This window comes from Metopolophium dirhodum, chromosome 5, assembly GCF_019925205.1.
Source record: "Metopolophium dirhodum isolate CAU chromosome 5, ASM1992520v1, whole genome shotgun sequence".
Taxonomy (NCBI): Eukaryota; Metazoa; Arthropoda; class Insecta; order Hemiptera; family Aphididae; genus Metopolophium; species Metopolophium dirhodum.
Window position 1 is genome coordinate 19,857,371 of NC_083564.1, and position 18,303 is coordinate 19,875,673.

Consider the following 18,303-nt stretch of genomic DNA (forward strand, 5'->3'; position numbering starts at 1 on the left):
GGATTTCGGCATGTAAAGCAAGATATCGACCTTATCAAAATGGGGGACAATAACTCGACATTATCAATAGTTAAAAATTTACCGGTGATAAGGTTAATTTTCAAATTATCTCAATCACAAACCGTATTATTTTACGACCGTCCATAGACCTATTATAACTTACTAAGTTATAGTTTACTTTAGTTAATAAACAATAGAAACTGACGACTGTGCACGGCGAATACTCTCAAGTACTAACGTCTACTGTAGTAAGTACCTAATTATAAGTGTCTAAGTAGTATGTAATAATTTGAGTCCAGTTCTAGTATCTTTATATTTCTATGGATTAAGCTCAATTGAAATGATCAATTAAGATCTTAGTTCAACACTCGGATACATAATATTATCATCTAAAATTTTTATCATATTTTAAAACGAGTTTTGTTCAAAGACGAGATGGATGCCATACACTGTACATCGTATTGTGACGGTGATCAAATGGGTGTTCGGAAGTCCGATGAATGCGAATCAACAAACTACACAAATACCACATTATCACTTGCACTGTTAAAGCCTTTGAACTCCTGCGATCTTTACGTGAGCATGTTATGAAATATTAAATGCCGAAAGAATAAAATATATTCATAACAGATGTCTGTTTTAGAGATGAAGTATTATACGTGATATAAGGCTGAAAGCTGATGATGATACAATTGTATTTGGACGCAAAGTTGTATTTATGTCTGCTAGTCAATATTTCCCGCCTATGTTCACTAATTTTAGTGAAAACAAAAAAGATATTGTTGATTTACGAGAACTAGATTCCACCATTTTAAACAATAAATTGGTAAATTATATTATATTTAGAGTGGGAAGATCATGATCAGCAAATCAAATGGACAGGTAATAATAAATATTTGATTTGTTTTGGACATTCATCAACATCATTTAAATGCATTACTGTTGATTTCTCAAGGTTTTGTTAACGGCTGCAAATGTCTTACGGTTAGACTATGTAAAAGGCGCATGTGCTTAGTTTGTACAGAAACAACTAGATCCAACCAATTGTCTTGGTATTAGATCATTTGCTGATTTACATAACTGTTCGGAATTGTTATCAAGTTAGAATCATTAGAAAAAAGTTTCTGTATGATAAATGTAATTACATTTTTTAATTTTGATGTTAAATTGTATAATAATATGTAATGATTAATCATTATTATTTTCAGAGATGTGGTTAAAGGTGATGAATTTCTATCTGTATCCACTGAATAATTGATAATGCTAATCCCTTGATTCCTGAAGAAAAAGTAAGTAAATTTAGTACCTAAGCCTAATAGTTTGTGTATAGTATTTTATTACATTTGATTACATATATTATTATTATTAATAATATTACCCTATTCAGTGGTGGCTTGATAGAAATATACTTTAATCTCGTATTTCACAAAAAAATATTTTAATTAGTGGTTGTACCATGTGAGATAAAGTGATTACCCTAAACTAAAATAGAGAACAGAAATCGCACAATTTAATAAAAATTAAATAATCTATATTGCTATTTCGACCTTAAACATTATGTTAATCTTTAAATATTAAATCTCTATTAACTACAAATTACAATAACTTAATGACCCACCATAAATTTAGGTTTGTAACTGTGAATAATAAATGATAAAAGTAAATATACTGAAACCACCTACTATACCTATAACGGCTATAACAATTATTATTTATTAACAATATTTTAATTTTTTTAAAAAAAAAACTACAATATGATGTTATGAAAATATTATATCTGAAATTGATTCATTTAACTCTTAAAAATAAAATAATTATTTCTTGGCATAATACACAAAAAGCAACCAAAGAGCTTTTTAACGCACCTGGTGAACAAAAATGATATTCTACTTAGTTCCAAAAGATAACCAGTATTGCTTTTACTAAAGGGACACAGGGTGCTACTCGTGCTATAATTTATAAGTCATTCTTTTCTTGCCCCAGGTAGGATTTTATCCTACGGGCACTTGTATACCAGTTCTACGCAGGTGGATTGATGTCTGCAAAAGTGCGGACCACTACTTTTCCCCTTTCACTAATCATTGAGGCAGCAGAAATGCCAATGATTATTTCTGAACGATAACAAAAAGTCCTGATGTGTAACTTGATATTCATCCGATAGGTGGTCGGATACATGTTATTCATGGTATAAAAACTAGTTGCCTGTTGATATATTATACTCTTTTGAAACAAAGTATAGTTATAACTTCTAAAATCCAGCTTTTATCAAATTTTGAATAATGCAATATGTTTTTTTCGGGTGGGTGGGTTGTATAACAAATAAATATTTAATTTCCAACAAAAAAAAGATTGAGCTGCTGATATTGTACAACTACATTTTAATATATTTTAATTTAATTTAATTTATTTGTTTTAGGTGTATGAATGTGTTATTAATTGGGTAACACATGAATTAAATGTTAGATATGATGGTTTGGTGAAAGTAATGGAACATGTACGTTTGCCTTTAGCATCATTAGATACAATGAATGAAGTCGAGGAACCTATTTTTATAAATATTCCTAAAAGTATGTTTTTTTTTCATAAATATGGTTTTTATTATACATTTAATTGTGTATAGTTATTGTTATAATAATATATATTTAGTTACAGATTATTTAATTGAAGCTTTTCAATTTCATACACTATTAAGACACAATAGCTAACAATTCCACAAACTATTCGAAATACACCTAGAATGTCTGGACAAAAGGTATTATTCTATTTTGATTAATTTAACTTAGCAATAACTTAGCAATAATTTATTAATTTCATCTTATCAGGTTATTCCAGTATTCAGACGTTCACCTGGAACCCTCGTGTATGATCCAACAACTAACTTGTCGCAGCAGCATTTACCAGAAACCAGTTTGATGGATTATTTTTGTGTAAATTAGTTTACCTCAATATTAAAGAATATTTTGTTATTCTTTCTGAAAGTTCTTTTAAAATTATTGATTTATCATTCAAATCACTCAGATGTGTGACATCCTTGTTAGACACCTTAGTTTATAGAAGTCATTGTGGATTTAGTGTATTAGATGATAGTTTATATTAAGTAAGTTTTAATTTTGTGACTTACTTATTTTTATATTTTAAATATATATTATAATATAAAATGTTCCCGTCAAGAATTACTGTAAAAATCTGATCCATGGGCCTTTGGGTGTGACAGGCCGACATTGAATTTTTATATACACACACTATTACACTAATTATCGTTTTCTACGTAAACTTGTAGGATTCAAACGTAAATGCCTGTAATATTGCCTATACTGAACTCCTTAAAATTTGTCATACTTTGTATAAATAATAAATGTACAACTTATACAAGTCATTCATTACGTAGGTACACATCGATATTGAAGAATGGATAGGCCATGGCTATTATAACAATATAGAGGGAAGCACGCCATGGTGGGGAAGAGAGAAAGACCATTTTTATCATTACCTCTCATTCTAAATTTCTATCAGAGGTAAAGTTATAATATATTTAATATTTATATATCCTTATACATCAATAATTTATTCGTGACAAATCCTCTGTAATTTCTGTGTGATAATCATAAATGGCCTATACATTCTATAATATCTATGGTACAAATTTGAATTTTTTTATTAAATCAAAAACAAATCTTACATAATTAAAACTTAAATAATATAAAATATCAGTGATTTATGAAACTCCTTTAAGAGGACGCTACACAATATTTGTCATCTCCGTCTTACAAGTGCATATCACAAGTTATGCTCAACAGATCCGTTACCTTAAAATTAGAATGAATCGACCTATTATGAAACTTGATGGTTTTACATGATAGTTCAGATTTTAAGTTAGTTATATATGAGCATTTTTAATGTACGTTATACTATAAATGCAAAACTTGCTAAAAAATTTAAAAAATTGTGCCTATGTATTTTTAATATTATTAAACTGCTATCGTATCAATACATCAGGAGCCTTGTATCCATTTTCACGCTTTTTGGCCCAACATATAAAATTGTATTGATATTTATAAACAAAAAAAACTAAAAAAATTTAAAACTGACAATATCCATAAACAGCTCAAAACAAAACAAAAAAGGTGGGTAAGTGGGTGTCGCTCTGCTGTACAGTAGGTTACAAGTGGGTCACTGTAATGGATGGTGTTAAATTTTAATTCAATGATATAATATCATTGTATAAGAAAAACGATTCTGAGCGAAAACGGTCAGTCAGCCTATGATATTACCAAGTATATTTGATGATATTATTCTGAATAAAGTAATTTATATAATATAACCTATTTACGTGGAGCCTTGTTTTAAATTTTCAATCCTTAGCCATAAAAGATAAACATTTTATACATTTTTAACTACAAAATAATTGATAAATTATAAATTTGATAAATGTTGTCAAAATTTGTACTTTAAGATTGAAAAGCGTGAACATTGAATGCAAGGCTCCTGACATAATGTTACAATAGCAGTTGAAAAATATTAGAAATACATAGGCACAATTTTTTTATAAGCATTTAAAGTTCAAATTCTGACAAAGTTTATCACATTTAAAATTTAATAACTATTTTGTAGTTGAAAATTTATAAAATGTTCAACTTTTATGGCTAAGGATTGAAAATTTAAAACAAGGCTCCACGTAAATAGGTTATATATAAATTACTTTATTCACAATAATATCATCAAATATACTTGTTAATATCATAGGCTGACTGACCGTTTTCGCTCAGAATCGTTTTTCTTATACAACGACATTTGACATTCACTCGATTTCTCATGTAACAATTTTCTTATTTTATTGTAATTAAAAAACGAATGACTGTAAATACTTGAAAATTTCACTGAATGTTTATATTAGCATTTTCTATACACCATAAAATGTTGAAAATATTTTGACTCTTTTTGAGCTGTTTACGGACATTGTCAGTTTTCAATTTTTTAGTTTTTTTTTTTCTATAAATATCAATAAAATTTTATTAGACATTAGTCTGTAATAATTACAAATATTGGTCAAAAAAACTATGGGGATACATTATGTTTAACAGTTGAGGGAGTTTGTAAAATATTTATTTTTTTCTTACAGGAATTTTCCTAACCTATGTTTGTGAAATAATTGTAAATATTTTTGGACTTTTCCTCGCCAAGGATAGCCACTATCAAAGTAATTTCCTTCACTCAAACATTCCGTGCGGCAGCGTTGCATAGCACTACAACTACAACTACATACTATATATACTATGTCTGATTAGGGGACACAGGTGTAAAGGTGTTAGGTGTATAAGGGGCCTCGCTATACTTCCGCCAATTTTAGCTGAAAGACCTGAAATATTGACAAAATTAAAGTTAGTTAACGTTGTCCGATTTTAAATTCTGGAAAAAAATTTGAACTCGCCAGAAAATTGACTATAGATCCTACGAAGCGCTTTGTAAAATCTTTTTCTTTTTTTTTTTTTTAACAAAATTCTTTATTACGCTATCTGTTACAATTAGAACAATAAGCTTAAGTGATAATAACAAAAAAAAACAAACAGAAGAGACTGAGGGAAGAGACCTCCCATCGGAGGTACTTCAACATGAATATCTATATTTTATATTATTGTAAATTGTAATTAAAAACTTGAAAATATCAACTTTTTCGAATCATAATTAAGATTAAAATTTAAAATTTAAAATTAATACTAAAAACGGAAAATTTTTCGTACGATCTACAGACATTTTTTCTGCTGAATTCAAATATTTTTTTTAGAATCAAAATCAGACAACGTTAACTAACTTCAATTTTGTCAAAACAAATGTATGTTTTTGTAAAATTCGTTTTGTGAAATTGATATGGTTATCGAGCTTATGACATGTGCATGCGCGTACGAGAGAGGTTACCCGCATTTAATTTCACTCACACTAATAATCATTTACAAATAACACATAAAAATTGCCTAAATGTTGCCCCTTAAATAATGACCGTAGCGAGGCCACTTAATAGAGCACTGGTCGTGACTCGTGCAGACATCAACGGGAATGCTCGGAATTCCATGTCCGTGTGCTCCAGTAGTCGGCATTCGGGCCTAGTGATGGGCACTACCGAATAGTTTGGCAATCGATTGTCATTCGATAGTTTAAAAAACAAAAATCAATTTTTTTGAAAAATTATCGATGAATACACTCATAGGCGGAAATCGGGAGCTTGAGGGGACTAAGCTCCCCCAGAAATTCAAAGCACAGGTCTCAGCCCCCTGGCCCACAAAATTTTAAAGTGACTAAATATACAATAATTGTTAGAATAGTAAAATTCATATTTAATAACAGAATTAAAAAATAAATTATAAAAAAATATTCTGTGATAAAAATTAAATTAAATCCATGAGATTTTTCTAACCTATTATCATAAATAATTATGAAGTATTAATAATAAGTAATAACTAATAATACCCGCATAGGTTATTTATCAGCAATCGTCCGCGTCGCGTCGCGCGTCGTCCCGGTTTCGATGAAATTACGTTTTAATATGCTGTGAAGGGGGGGGGGGGGGGTAAGTATTTGACTTATACAAAAATGTTGAAATTTTTTTTTAATATTTCAGGTGCATGTAAAATGTATCGTACTAATGTATAATATTCTATAATATCAATATAAATGTAAAAATAAAATTAAAAACCATTTTAAGTGAATTTGATATCATAATTTTGGCATTTTTTGATATTTTTAATGCATAAAAAGGTTTTTTAGTGCATTAAATTCACAGCCCTGGTTATAGTTCTAAATTGAAAACGAATAACTTAATAATATTTCTGTTTAGAATACTTCTAAAATGTTAAAGATAAGGCACACAATTTTTTTTGTACTTAACTATGGTCAAATTGTTTAGTATGTCGAACTTTGTAAATCATTGCGAGCGGCTGTAGTACAGTAGTACAGGTGTAATGAGCATACAATGCTCAGCCCCCTCCCCTCAGTAATTTCATCAAATTTCCGCTTATGAATACACTCGATAGTTTTCTTTCGATAGTAAATACTAAATAGTAGTAGAACTGGAACCAACAAGTTTTGACTATCGACTGTAAAAAATTAATCGAGTGATTTTTGGATATTATCGACCGAATTCGATAGTTTATAAAATAATCGAATAATTAGATGGTTTAAAGCTATCGGATATTTCGATAGTTTTAACTGGATTGTGCTCATCACTATAACTCGGCAGTTGGCCTTCTACCTTGTGTGAGAATTGACGTGGACTCCGTGGCATTATAACAGCTACATAGTGCATAATATATAGTATAATTTTTTAAAAGCACAAAATTAAATTTCGGAAAGTTACCTATAGTAATTTTTCTTTTTAAAGAAAACTGATTCGAAGGCGTTCACGATGATCGTACGACCCTCAGTTTCGACAGAGCCGGTAACTATACATGATATACCTAAACTATAATATATTAAATATTATATTTCATCATAAATCCTTAAACAGTTGAACAGTTGAACTCATAAGTTAGGTACGATGGTTTACGGACATAGTGAGTTTTCAACTTTTTTAGTTTTTTCTTCCATAAATATCAGTAAAATTTTAATTGTTGGGTAAAAAAGCGTGAAAATTTAATGCAAGGCTCCTAATATATTGTTACAATAGCAGTTGAAAAATATTAAAAATACATAGGCACAATTTTTTTTTATAACATTTAAAGTTCGAATTTTGACAAAATTTTAATTTTAAAATTTAATAATTATTTTGTAGTTAAAGATGTATAAAATGTTCAACTTTTATAGATAAGGATTTTAAATTTAAATCAAGGTTCCACGTAAATAGGTTAATATATAAATTACTTTATTCACAATAATATCATCAAATATACTTAGTAATATCATAGGCTGACTGACCGTTTTCGCTCAGAATCGTTTTTCTTATACAATGATATTATATCATTGAATTCAAATTTAACACCATCCATTACAGTGACCCACTTGTAACCTACTGAACAGCAGAGCGACATCCACTTACCCACTTTTTTATGTTTGATTTACATATAGAGATATAGTTGTATGAATTTATTGTGCCAAGGACGATTGAAGTATCTGAATTGCAGATTAACGATTAGTTTTTTTTTTAATATTTACAATACTAAAAGAGACTCTATATAAATAATAAGCGGATAGTCGTGAGGAATACAACGATATTGAGTACAATATTCTTTTGAAAGAATTTATTTCTACACTTTAATAATTAGTAATAGTTAGTGATTCATAAAGACGATAATGGTGTGAATTTCCCACGAAACGTCACATGAAACATTGAATTTGCTATTGTGTTAAATATACTATAACTACCAACATTAAAATCCATATCACATAAGTATAATTACGAAGAAATCTTACCTACCTACCTAAAAAATCTTTTGAGATATTTATTTTATAAACTACAACAAAAGTTTAACTTTTCAACAAATTACTGTTATACATAGATTTCAACGAAAATCAAAGTCAAAGGTTTCGAGATAAACTACTTTCAAGTTGGAAACGGACCACAGAAATTGGTAATACTTCCTGGAGTGCTGGGTAAGTCTACGATTATAATATAATATTTATTAATTATTCCTATAACTATCTTTCGTCCAGTAAATAGTTTTACTATAATACCGCCGGGCGTTTGCCAATATTGAATTTGTTCACTGTAATATTATAATACATTTACTTCCCTAGGTCAAATTGGTGATTTTGGACCGCTGACGGAAAGCCTCGATGGTGCAAAATATACGATATACATATGTGATCCTCCAGGTTACGGTTTGAGTCGACCACCTAACAGAGATTTTTCACCGGGATTTTTGTACCGCGACGCCGATAGTGCCATTGCGCTTATGGAGGTAAATTATTTTAGAAGTGTGTTATACAACAACCAGTGGCGTTGTTATGAGGGGGGAGAGGAGGTGATGAGGATGGATCCACAGAGTTTCAATGATGCTTTTAAAAATCTTGGAAGTTGGAAAATTATTTTGTAGTTCAACATTTATAAAATATTCAATTTATACAGCTAAAAATTGAACATTTCGAACAAGTTTTCGTAAGTAGTTCATACTCTAAACAAATTAATGTATAATATATAATTAATGTTTCTTTTTATAAGCATTTTATTTATTAAATTTAATATAAGACGTATTTTACGGATTAAAAAAATGTGTTAAAAAAATAATAGAGCTTTATGGTATTGGGAGTAAGAGCGAAGCCACCGGACTTTGAGCTAAAAAACTAACCACCTCCACAAAATAAAAAAAAAAATCCAAAATCATAACTACGCCAACCGCCATCGTAAACAACGATAACGACAAACACTGATGGTTGTTTTCTCCGATTCTCCCGCAGACGTTGGGCATCGAAAAGTATTCGATGTTGGGCTGGTGCAACGGCGGGTGCACCGCGATGATCGCGGCGTCCAGGGCCGCAGATCGGGTCGACAAGCTGGTGGTGTGGAGCTGCAACGCTTACGTGACGGCCAAAGACCTTGAGTACTACGAGACGACGCGCGACGTGCACGACTGGCCCGAAGGGAGGAGAATTTCGCAATTCAAAGCGTACGGCGAGAAGTACGTGTCGGACACTTGGTCCGGGTGGATAGACGCGTTCCGGAAAATTCTCGACGAGGACGACGGTGACGTGTGCCGCGACGCACTGGCCAAGATAAAGGCGCCCACGCTAATTCTGCACGGAGCAAAGGATGTGTTCGTACCGATCGAGCATGGTGTATATCTTCACGAAAACATCAATCGGTCGACGTGAGTGTTTCTATTTAATATTATATTATCATGTAACATTTATGTTTAGGTAACCTACCTTATTATACTCATCTGTACGGGCAATTGTATAAACGCGTATTGTTCAATTTGTTATTTTAAAAGATTCTGATGATTTTGTGAATGTTCTCAAAACAGGTAAGTCCCTATGACAGTATGGCCTACACCACTGGTACTAGGTCATAACGTCTTTGAAATAATATCCTTGGTCAAAATATCTTTTGTGAAAATATGTTATGAAAACATTTCTTTGACCAAAATATATTTTAACTTATTTTTTTTAAATATTTGTTCATGTGTTATTAAACATTTTAAATGTAGAGGTTTATTAGAGGGTTATTACTTGTTATTATTATTAAAAAACCTAATTAATTTATCATAATTCAAACTTTAATTACATATAATACATTGTTGTTTTTTTTTATTACACATTAAAAAAACCTAATCCATTCATTATAATTAAAAATGTAATCACATATAATATATTATAAAATTGTATTATTATTAAAAAAAAAACTTAACCCATTTATCATAATCCAAAATAATTATTATTATTAAACACTTAATTAGTTAAATTAAAATTAGTGATTAATACTGAATATTGTAAGATAAACCTCTTAAATATTCAACTGGTGTTACTTCAGAACGATTTTCCACGGTTTTCCACAATTTTTCTTATTTTGTTATCATGCTCCTCGTACTTTTTACGCCGAGGACCGTGGTGGACTTGATTTCCCGATAAACCTTTTTCCAATCGAACTTGGTATCACGTAATTATTCTATTTCTTAATGAAATAAATAAATTAAATAAGATAAAATATGAATACCTCTTGTAACACTTGTTCTTGTTATAAGAAGCGTAAGAATTTCCATATTGAAACATGATTTGCTCCAAGTGATGCATTGAAAGCATGATGCCATCATTATTTCGAAGATATTTTGACCAGCCACCACACCACTATATCCATCATTAACTTAATGAATTGTGAATATAGTAAAGGTAGTAAAGTTAATTAATAATAATTTAATTTGTATTTTTACCAAGTTTGCACATTAATATCCAATTAGTAAAAAAAAAATTATGAATTATAACTGTTACGAGTACTTATTAAATTATATAGTATAGTGTTAGTAAAAAAGAATTTACTATACACCATAACTTAAACAAAATTCAAAAATTAGAATGATTAGGTATTGATAAACTAAAATATCAATAAAAGGGTAGGATTATGCTCCTAAAATATAACCTAAATTCATCAATATTTCCTATTGCAAATATAATATTATTAAAACTGTACATACATACCTATACTAATAACACTGCGTCACTGCAGCAATTTTTTGATCATACATTTTGTTTTTTGAATTGCAGACTTGAAATATTTCCAGAAGGCAAGCATATCTTACAACTTATGTACCCTGAGAAGTTTGTTTCGATAGTGGATAACTTTCTTTCTTCTGTGCAGTAGTGCATAGGTAACCACAATCACTTGCCATATACGTTTATAAGCTATAATATTGTAAATGACTTTTAATATTGCAAGAAGGTATTAACCTACACATGAAATATAATGTTATAACTAAATAAAGTAAGTGTACAGAGATATTACATTATACCGAACTTCTATGAAAACCTACGTAGATTTTTTGTACCCTATACATCATGCAGATCAGTAATAAATAATAATATAACTAATAAGTCATGATCAATTGAATGACTGACTGATATATCATAGTCTATCCGGAATCGCTGAAGCTATGAGTATGATATTATTGGTCAGGTTGTCAGTAGTTTTGTTTTATGATGTAAGGTCACACTAAGAAAGGATTTTCTAAAATTCACTTTTTAAACAGGTTGCCCTCGGACATCGACTTTTAGATTCAAGGTTGAAATATTAATTTTTTGTATTAATTGTTGCTATTGGTTACTCAGGTGAAATCTAGAATTTTGTTGATGATTTTTTAACATAAACTAATTGATAATTAGAAATATAATTTTTGGTTGTATATATATTACAGATAGCAAATACTCTATATTATCTAATTAAAAAAAAATAAAAATTATACGTCATATACATAATGAAGTATACGATTTTTGTCCATCGACTTTTTTGAGGTCAAAATCATAAGTGTGCAGTTTTTGAATACAACGATTTTAAAAATTTTACAGTTTTAACCTATTGGATGTGTGCGGTTTTAAACTACGAAAAGTATACGGTTTTGTCCTGTATTTTATCGAAAGTGTGCGTTTTTAAGAGTTGACGATTGAGACGACTCTAGATTAATATAATTACTCTATATTTTGCATAATACATATACGAACGGATTTAATTATTGACATTTCATTATTTCAATCATACTTTTAATTTAACCATAAAAGATATTGTTTCAAATATAAGTCGTATTTTATTTTTCAATGTTTGAACTGCAGTTAAGGCCCCTGCTAACACTATCAATTTTTTATCAAAACGAACTTATAGCGACTGACATCAATCAAGATATTACTAATTGTTCAAATTAAAAATATAAAGATTTTTTATCTGGTAAAGAAGTTTACTTTGGATTAATACTTTTAATATTTATTTTAATAACACAGATATTTTTTTCAGCCTAAATCACATAATATTATAATAAACAGTGTAACGGACCATATCCGTTTCATCTTAACGTATATTAAATGTTAATGAACGTACAATTTCACCTGAACAGGTTTGATATAATATAAGAAAGGGGGACTAAAGATAAAATACACGAACATTTAGTTAAGATGCCTCACTACTACGTCTTTTTTTGTCAAAAACAACTGTTTCTAATTCCAACGATACGTATCGACAATTATCACGATTTTAATTCTGAAAAAATATTCAGATTGTCCGTAATAATATATACACGAGAACGCTAGAGCCACATTTTCAATTTTTGTTATTTAAATTGCAATAAAAATTGTGAAAAATTAAAAAAAAAACAGAATTTCCAACTTAAATATTTAATTAACTAAATAGAATATTAAAAATGTGATGACAGACAGACAAAAAAATAAAAAAAAACATACATCATTGTAAAATCAATACATTCATCGTTCCACTCAGAATCTAAAATGTGCCTCTATCGATCCCTCGTACATGTTGTGGAAAAAAAGAATATTTTGTCAGAATGCAAATCGAGGTAATCGTTGCAACGTATTGTTGGAATTAGAATCGTATGTTTGAGGGAAAAATACACATTTTTTCATGATCACAATATTACTTGATGACATGTACGTGCGAGTGCGTGCGAGAGCCCTCCATACCGCTACAATTGGCCCACGTGGACGGCACACACACAAATAATTATTTACTACCAACACGTCGTTTATTCAAAAAAAAATGCTTATTTCCAGTTTTTCTACTTTTTTTTAGTTTTCTACATTTTATGGGTTTCTACTGCAAAGTGGTTTTTGATAGAATTAAAATTAAACCAATTAATACAATAATGACGGTAAGATTTAATTTTTTTTCAACTATTTGTAAATATTGTTTGCATTTTAATTTTCAGAAAATCCCTCTGAAAATCTATAAATAATAATGCAAATTGTCTTGAAAGTGAAGTTTGATTTTTTATATAATATAACGATTTATCAATTATTTTTTTTGATTTTTTAGTTAGAAACTTTTTCTAATCATTATTTTTAGCACAGTTGTGCAAATTATGTCTATAGTATCTACTTTATCATGTAAAAAGAAAGTTTTTTTTTTTTGATGAAATATTTTTGCTTGAATTTATGTTTTTAAAATGCTATTTAAGCTCTTATTTTAATGATTTTAAGTGCTATAAGTTCCGAGCCCTGCTTATTAGTTATTAATTATAATTATTTATTTCTTAATATTTAAGTTATAATTTTCAGGCATTAACAAAAATAATTTTTTTATACTCATTATAAATTATAATATATCCCCAAAATAAAATATTACAGTTGCGGACCAGACAACATACCGTTCTTATTTCTCCAGAACCTCTCCATTAAAGGTAAAATTCTACTCCTCGAGTTGTATAACAATGTTTGGTCATCCGGTATTATACCATCGTTATGGAAAAATGCTAGCATTACCCCTATTCCTAAGAAAGAGCAAGACAAACACAAACCTTCAGGATATCGCCCTATTTCTGTCTTATGTAACCTGAGCAAAACACTTGAAAAAATAATTTCTAACAGGCTTAATTGGTATGTACAAAGATTCAATCTGTTATCTCCAAACCAGCACGGATTCAGGAAATCACACTCCACTTCAGATTGTCATGTTAAAATTGAAACAGAAATACTAGAATCTTATGCCAACAAACAAACCATGATTCTCATTAGTCTAGACCTTCAGAAAGCTTATGACACAGTCTGGCGACATAGAGTCTTAAATATACTGAGGAAATGGCACATTAATGGGCTAATGTTACAATTTATAATAAGTTTTCTTAAAGAACGTTCTTTCCAAGTAAGAATTAACGAACACATGTCAGATAAATTTGATCTTGAGAACGGAGTACCACAAGGTTCCCCCCTGAGCATTCTACTTTTTCAAGCTGCAATCAACAATCTACCTGATGAAATTTCACATCCTGTCAAATCAATTATGTTTGCCGATGACACACATATTTATCTCAAAGGGAAAAACATTAAATCAATGACACGTCAACTCCAAGATTGCCTAAACGATCTGTCCAAGTGGTGCTTCCACTCAGGTTTTATTTTCTCACCAGAAAAAACCAAATGTATAATGTTTACCAAAAAGAAACAAAGTTCAAAACCAAAGTTATTTTTGGGAAACACACCCTTACCCTTTGTAAACAACATAAAAATTCTAGGTTTGATGTTTGATAGCAAGCTTACTTGGAAACCTCATATAAGTAAGACCAAAACAACCACGACCAAAAGTATCAATATCTTAAAAACGTTGAGCCATGCTGAATGGGGAGCTGAAAGTAATATATTAATCAACTTATATAGATCTCTCGTTAGGTCCAAATTAGACTATGGGTCCATCTGCTATACCAATGCAAACCCCAATGTTCTTAAAACAATTGATATAATTCACAACAGTGGTCTAAGAGTTGCAACTGGAGCTTTTCGAAGCAGCCCCATTCCAAGTATATTATCTATCTCTGGAGAACCACCCCTTCACATTCGTAGAATCAAATTAGCTCTAAATTATATTGCTCGCATCCTATCCTCCCCAGAAAATTCAACATTACCATTCTTAACACATAATCGTTTTGCAAATACATTTTGCTCCAATCCCAATCTAAAAAAACCACTGGGTCAAAGGATGTTATATGAAATGTCACACACCAATATTGATCCAAATTTAATTATCAAACGAGAATGCAGTGTGGTGCCCCCTTGGAGGGTTCCAACATTTCTTGTGGACACCAGCCTAGCGGATCATAGTAAAAAAGAAACGTTAAATGTTATATATAAAAATTTATTCAATGAAATCATGGACTCTTTTCCATCTGAACCACAAATCTATACAGATGCCTCAAAAACAAACTCAGGTGTTACGATCGCTATCATAAACGGAGAGCAATCCATATCGTACAAATTACCAGACCATAACAGTATATATACGGCGGAATACTTTGCACTCCTGGAAGGAGTCCACCTAGCCATTCAACTACCCGATTCCACCATTAACATTTGTACAGATTCGCTCAGCGCTCTAAACAATCTGAAATACAATTTACACTCAAGCATCCTAGCAATCAAAATAAGCAACATCATTGAAAATGCCAACAAAAACATACGGTTCATATGGACACCTGGCCACAGCGGAATTGATGGCAACGAGAAAGCTGACAAAGCAGCTCGTGAAGCAGTAAATAACCCTCTGACTGAAATACGCACGTACTCCTCGCTCATCGACATCCATAGAAATGTCAACACCTATTGTACCAATCTATGGGAATCTGAATGGCGTCGTACACCCAATAACAAACTGAGAGAAATAAAAAATACTACCGAATACTGGCCTAAACCCCATACATCAAATCGTAAAGATGAAGTAGTTATCAATAGATTACGTATAGGTCACTCAAAGATGTCCCATGGTCATCTTATGCGCAGAGAAGAACCAGCAATGTGCCTAACCTGTGGAGAACTTCTCACAGTCAAACACCTCCTCATCCACTGCCGCATCCATATAGATACCAGAAAAAATCTAAAAATGCCCGACAACCTCTTTGAAGCCCTCAGCCCTACACATGACAACACCAACAAAATAATCATATTTTTAAAACAAATTAACATGTATAATTTAATTTAAGAATTTATTGTAAAACTATACTCTATTATGTACTAACTACCAATTTTGTTGCAAGCTAATAACCTAGTAGTTGATGCTAGTACCATGAATAAAAAAAAAAAAAAAAAAATATTACATTTCCTAATAATATTTTGACGATAAAAAAAATATTTCGAATGATCAAAATGTCAAATAATCCAAATAATTATCAAATAAATAATCAATGAATGTAAGTAGTAGGTACCTAATCATTTAAAAAGACTATTAACATAATAATATGTTGTTTAAAATCGTGATATAAAACTAAATAAAATTATTTATTATATTTTATTTTTTTTTAATGAAAAGTAGGTATAGGTACTATACTACTAGTAAGTATAATATAGTTGTAATTAAATATTAATAATATGATAATTATTACACTAATTAGCTTTTAAAAAATAATTGATTAATCAATTTCATGTACCTACCTAGTTGTCAGTAACATATTGTAGTCTGGAGGTTGTTTTTCCTAGGATCGGGGATTTTTTTCCGGGATTGTTCGTCGGGAGATACAGGCATACAGCTAATGATATTTACCATATTCATCATAGGCAATATAAAATAATTGTAAATTTTAATTAAAAATTAAATAATTTTACATTTTTCCCCCAAAATAAGTAAGAAATACAGTTTAATTTTTAAAGATTTATTAATATTAATATTTTAGGAAACAAATGAATAATTTATTTTACGGGGGCTATTACAAGTTTTTGGGGGCTAAGCTAAGATTAGGTACCTAATCAATATAATTTATGAATCCCTTATATTTTTAAAAATTCATCATAAAGATGTCATTAAACCTAATAGTAAAAGCCCCCCACAGCTTATATTGTTACTAAAAGTAGGTATTTTGCACCCAGTGAGCTACTTATCGGCGGGCGTGCCTCGCTATTCCGTATCATTGTTATACATTTACATTTATATTTATATTGTTATACGGTCGGTCCACAGCTGGTCTGAAGCTATTAGACTTCCACGATTAGAAATGTACGGCGAGAAGTACGTATCGGACACTTGGTCCGGATTGATAGTCGCTTACTGGAAAATTCTCGACGGTGACGTGTGCCCCGGAGCGCACGATCATTCTGCTCGGAGCGTAGGATTTGCTCGTACCGGTCGAGCACGGTTTCTAGGTCGAACAATTTCACAAAAATAAAGCTCGCTGCTCTGAGTCCGATTTGTATCTGTGAACTGAACATTTGTCATTCCATATTTATATTATGAACGCTCATCTTTTAATGAGTTTAAATAGTTCTCAACTTCGTCAATTGAAATTGGATTTAGGAATAATGATTCATCTACGTGACATATATTATTTAAATATTTCCAATCTAATTTATGATAACTTTTTTTAAAAATATTTTTTGATATATTCTCACCAACAATGGTAAAATTATCATTTAGAATAATTAATTACAAATTTCAAATTCGTCTTCAACTATTTTATCATCATTACTTAAAGCATTCGGAATTTTAGGTTTATTTTTACTATCAATAATTTCATTTATTATACGCCATAATGTAGATTTAGTATTTGAATTTGCTAGTATGATTTTATTTTGATAGTGTAGTATACGTGCATTTTTAATAACAATTTGAAGTAGATTCTTGTATTTTTAGAATTTAGTAGCAACATTTAAATCAAAAGGCCTCTTTTGGTTTTTTTTGTACAAATTAGATTCTGAACGGTGCGATGAACGTATTGATTTTACAATGATATGTGTTTTTTTTTAATTTTTTTATTATTATTTGTTTTTGTGTCTGTATACACGATAAGTAGTCGAAATAATGCTTCGATTTTCAACTTCAGTTTTTTTTTTTTATCGAGCTTAAGCCAGGCAACTATGGCCATAAGCGGGTTTTTTTGTAGGGGGGGGGGGAGTAACGGTTGAAACCCGTTTATATGTGTGGCGAGGATTTGCAGCTGGGAGCAGGCTAGGAACACCGGCCGATACGTACACTCAGAGCATTTCCGCAGTTGAGTGTACTGACCACAATCATTTTTTTATTAGGTACTGATTATGCATTTAAGAATGAATACCTATATTTAAAATAATCAGGAGGGCTTGGATAAAACTAGGGTGGCTAAGCATTTAAAGTTGAAATCTTGAGAAAATACGGAAAAATCACGAAAATTAGCAAACTATTTTGAGTTAAGAATTCGTAAAATTTTTTTT

The 18,303-nt window shown here is 30.3% G+C and overlaps 1 protein-coding gene and 2 long non-coding RNA genes across 4 annotated transcripts; 2 read left to right on the forward strand and 1 right to left on the reverse strand.

Annotated features, from left to right (window-relative positions):
* The first annotated feature begins 109 nt into the window (after positions 1 to 109).
* Positions 110 to 3,603, forward strand: LOC132945193 (uncharacterized). Of its 2 annotated transcripts, none has more exons than XR_009664521.1 (8): positions 110 to 248; positions 431 to 576; positions 644 to 882; positions 956 to 1,137; positions 1,209 to 1,289; positions 2,417 to 2,567; positions 2,653 to 2,752; positions 2,823 to 3,603. It is a non-coding gene; the product is annotated as an uncharacterized LOC132945193 (long non-coding RNA). The 2 variants fall into 2 exon arrangements; XR_009664520.1 differs by having other exon boundaries at positions 2,647 to 2,752; positions 2,823 to 3,600.
* Positions 3,604 to 7,224: 3,621 nt separating this feature from the next.
* Positions 7,225 to 11,418, forward strand: LOC132945511 (valacyclovir hydrolase-like). The gene is made up of 5 exons (XM_061015284.1): positions 7,225 to 7,429; positions 8,487 to 8,580; positions 8,725 to 8,888; positions 9,385 to 9,794; positions 11,185 to 11,418. Exons 1-5 carry the CDS (start codon positions 7,397 to 7,399, stop codon positions 11,279 to 11,281), a joined length of 798 nt encoding a protein of 265 aa, XP_060871267.1. The 5' UTR covers positions 7,225 to 7,396; the 3' UTR covers positions 11,282 to 11,418.
* On the reverse strand, positions 10,142 to 11,258 carry LOC132945512 (uncharacterized). Its single transcript, XR_009664576.1, has 3 exons — positions 11,119 to 11,258; positions 10,640 to 10,770; positions 10,142 to 10,556 (listed from the first exon to the last, which is right to left on the reverse strand). It is a non-coding gene; the product is annotated as an uncharacterized LOC132945512 (long non-coding RNA).
* Positions 11,419 to 18,303: the final 6,885 nt, after the last annotated feature.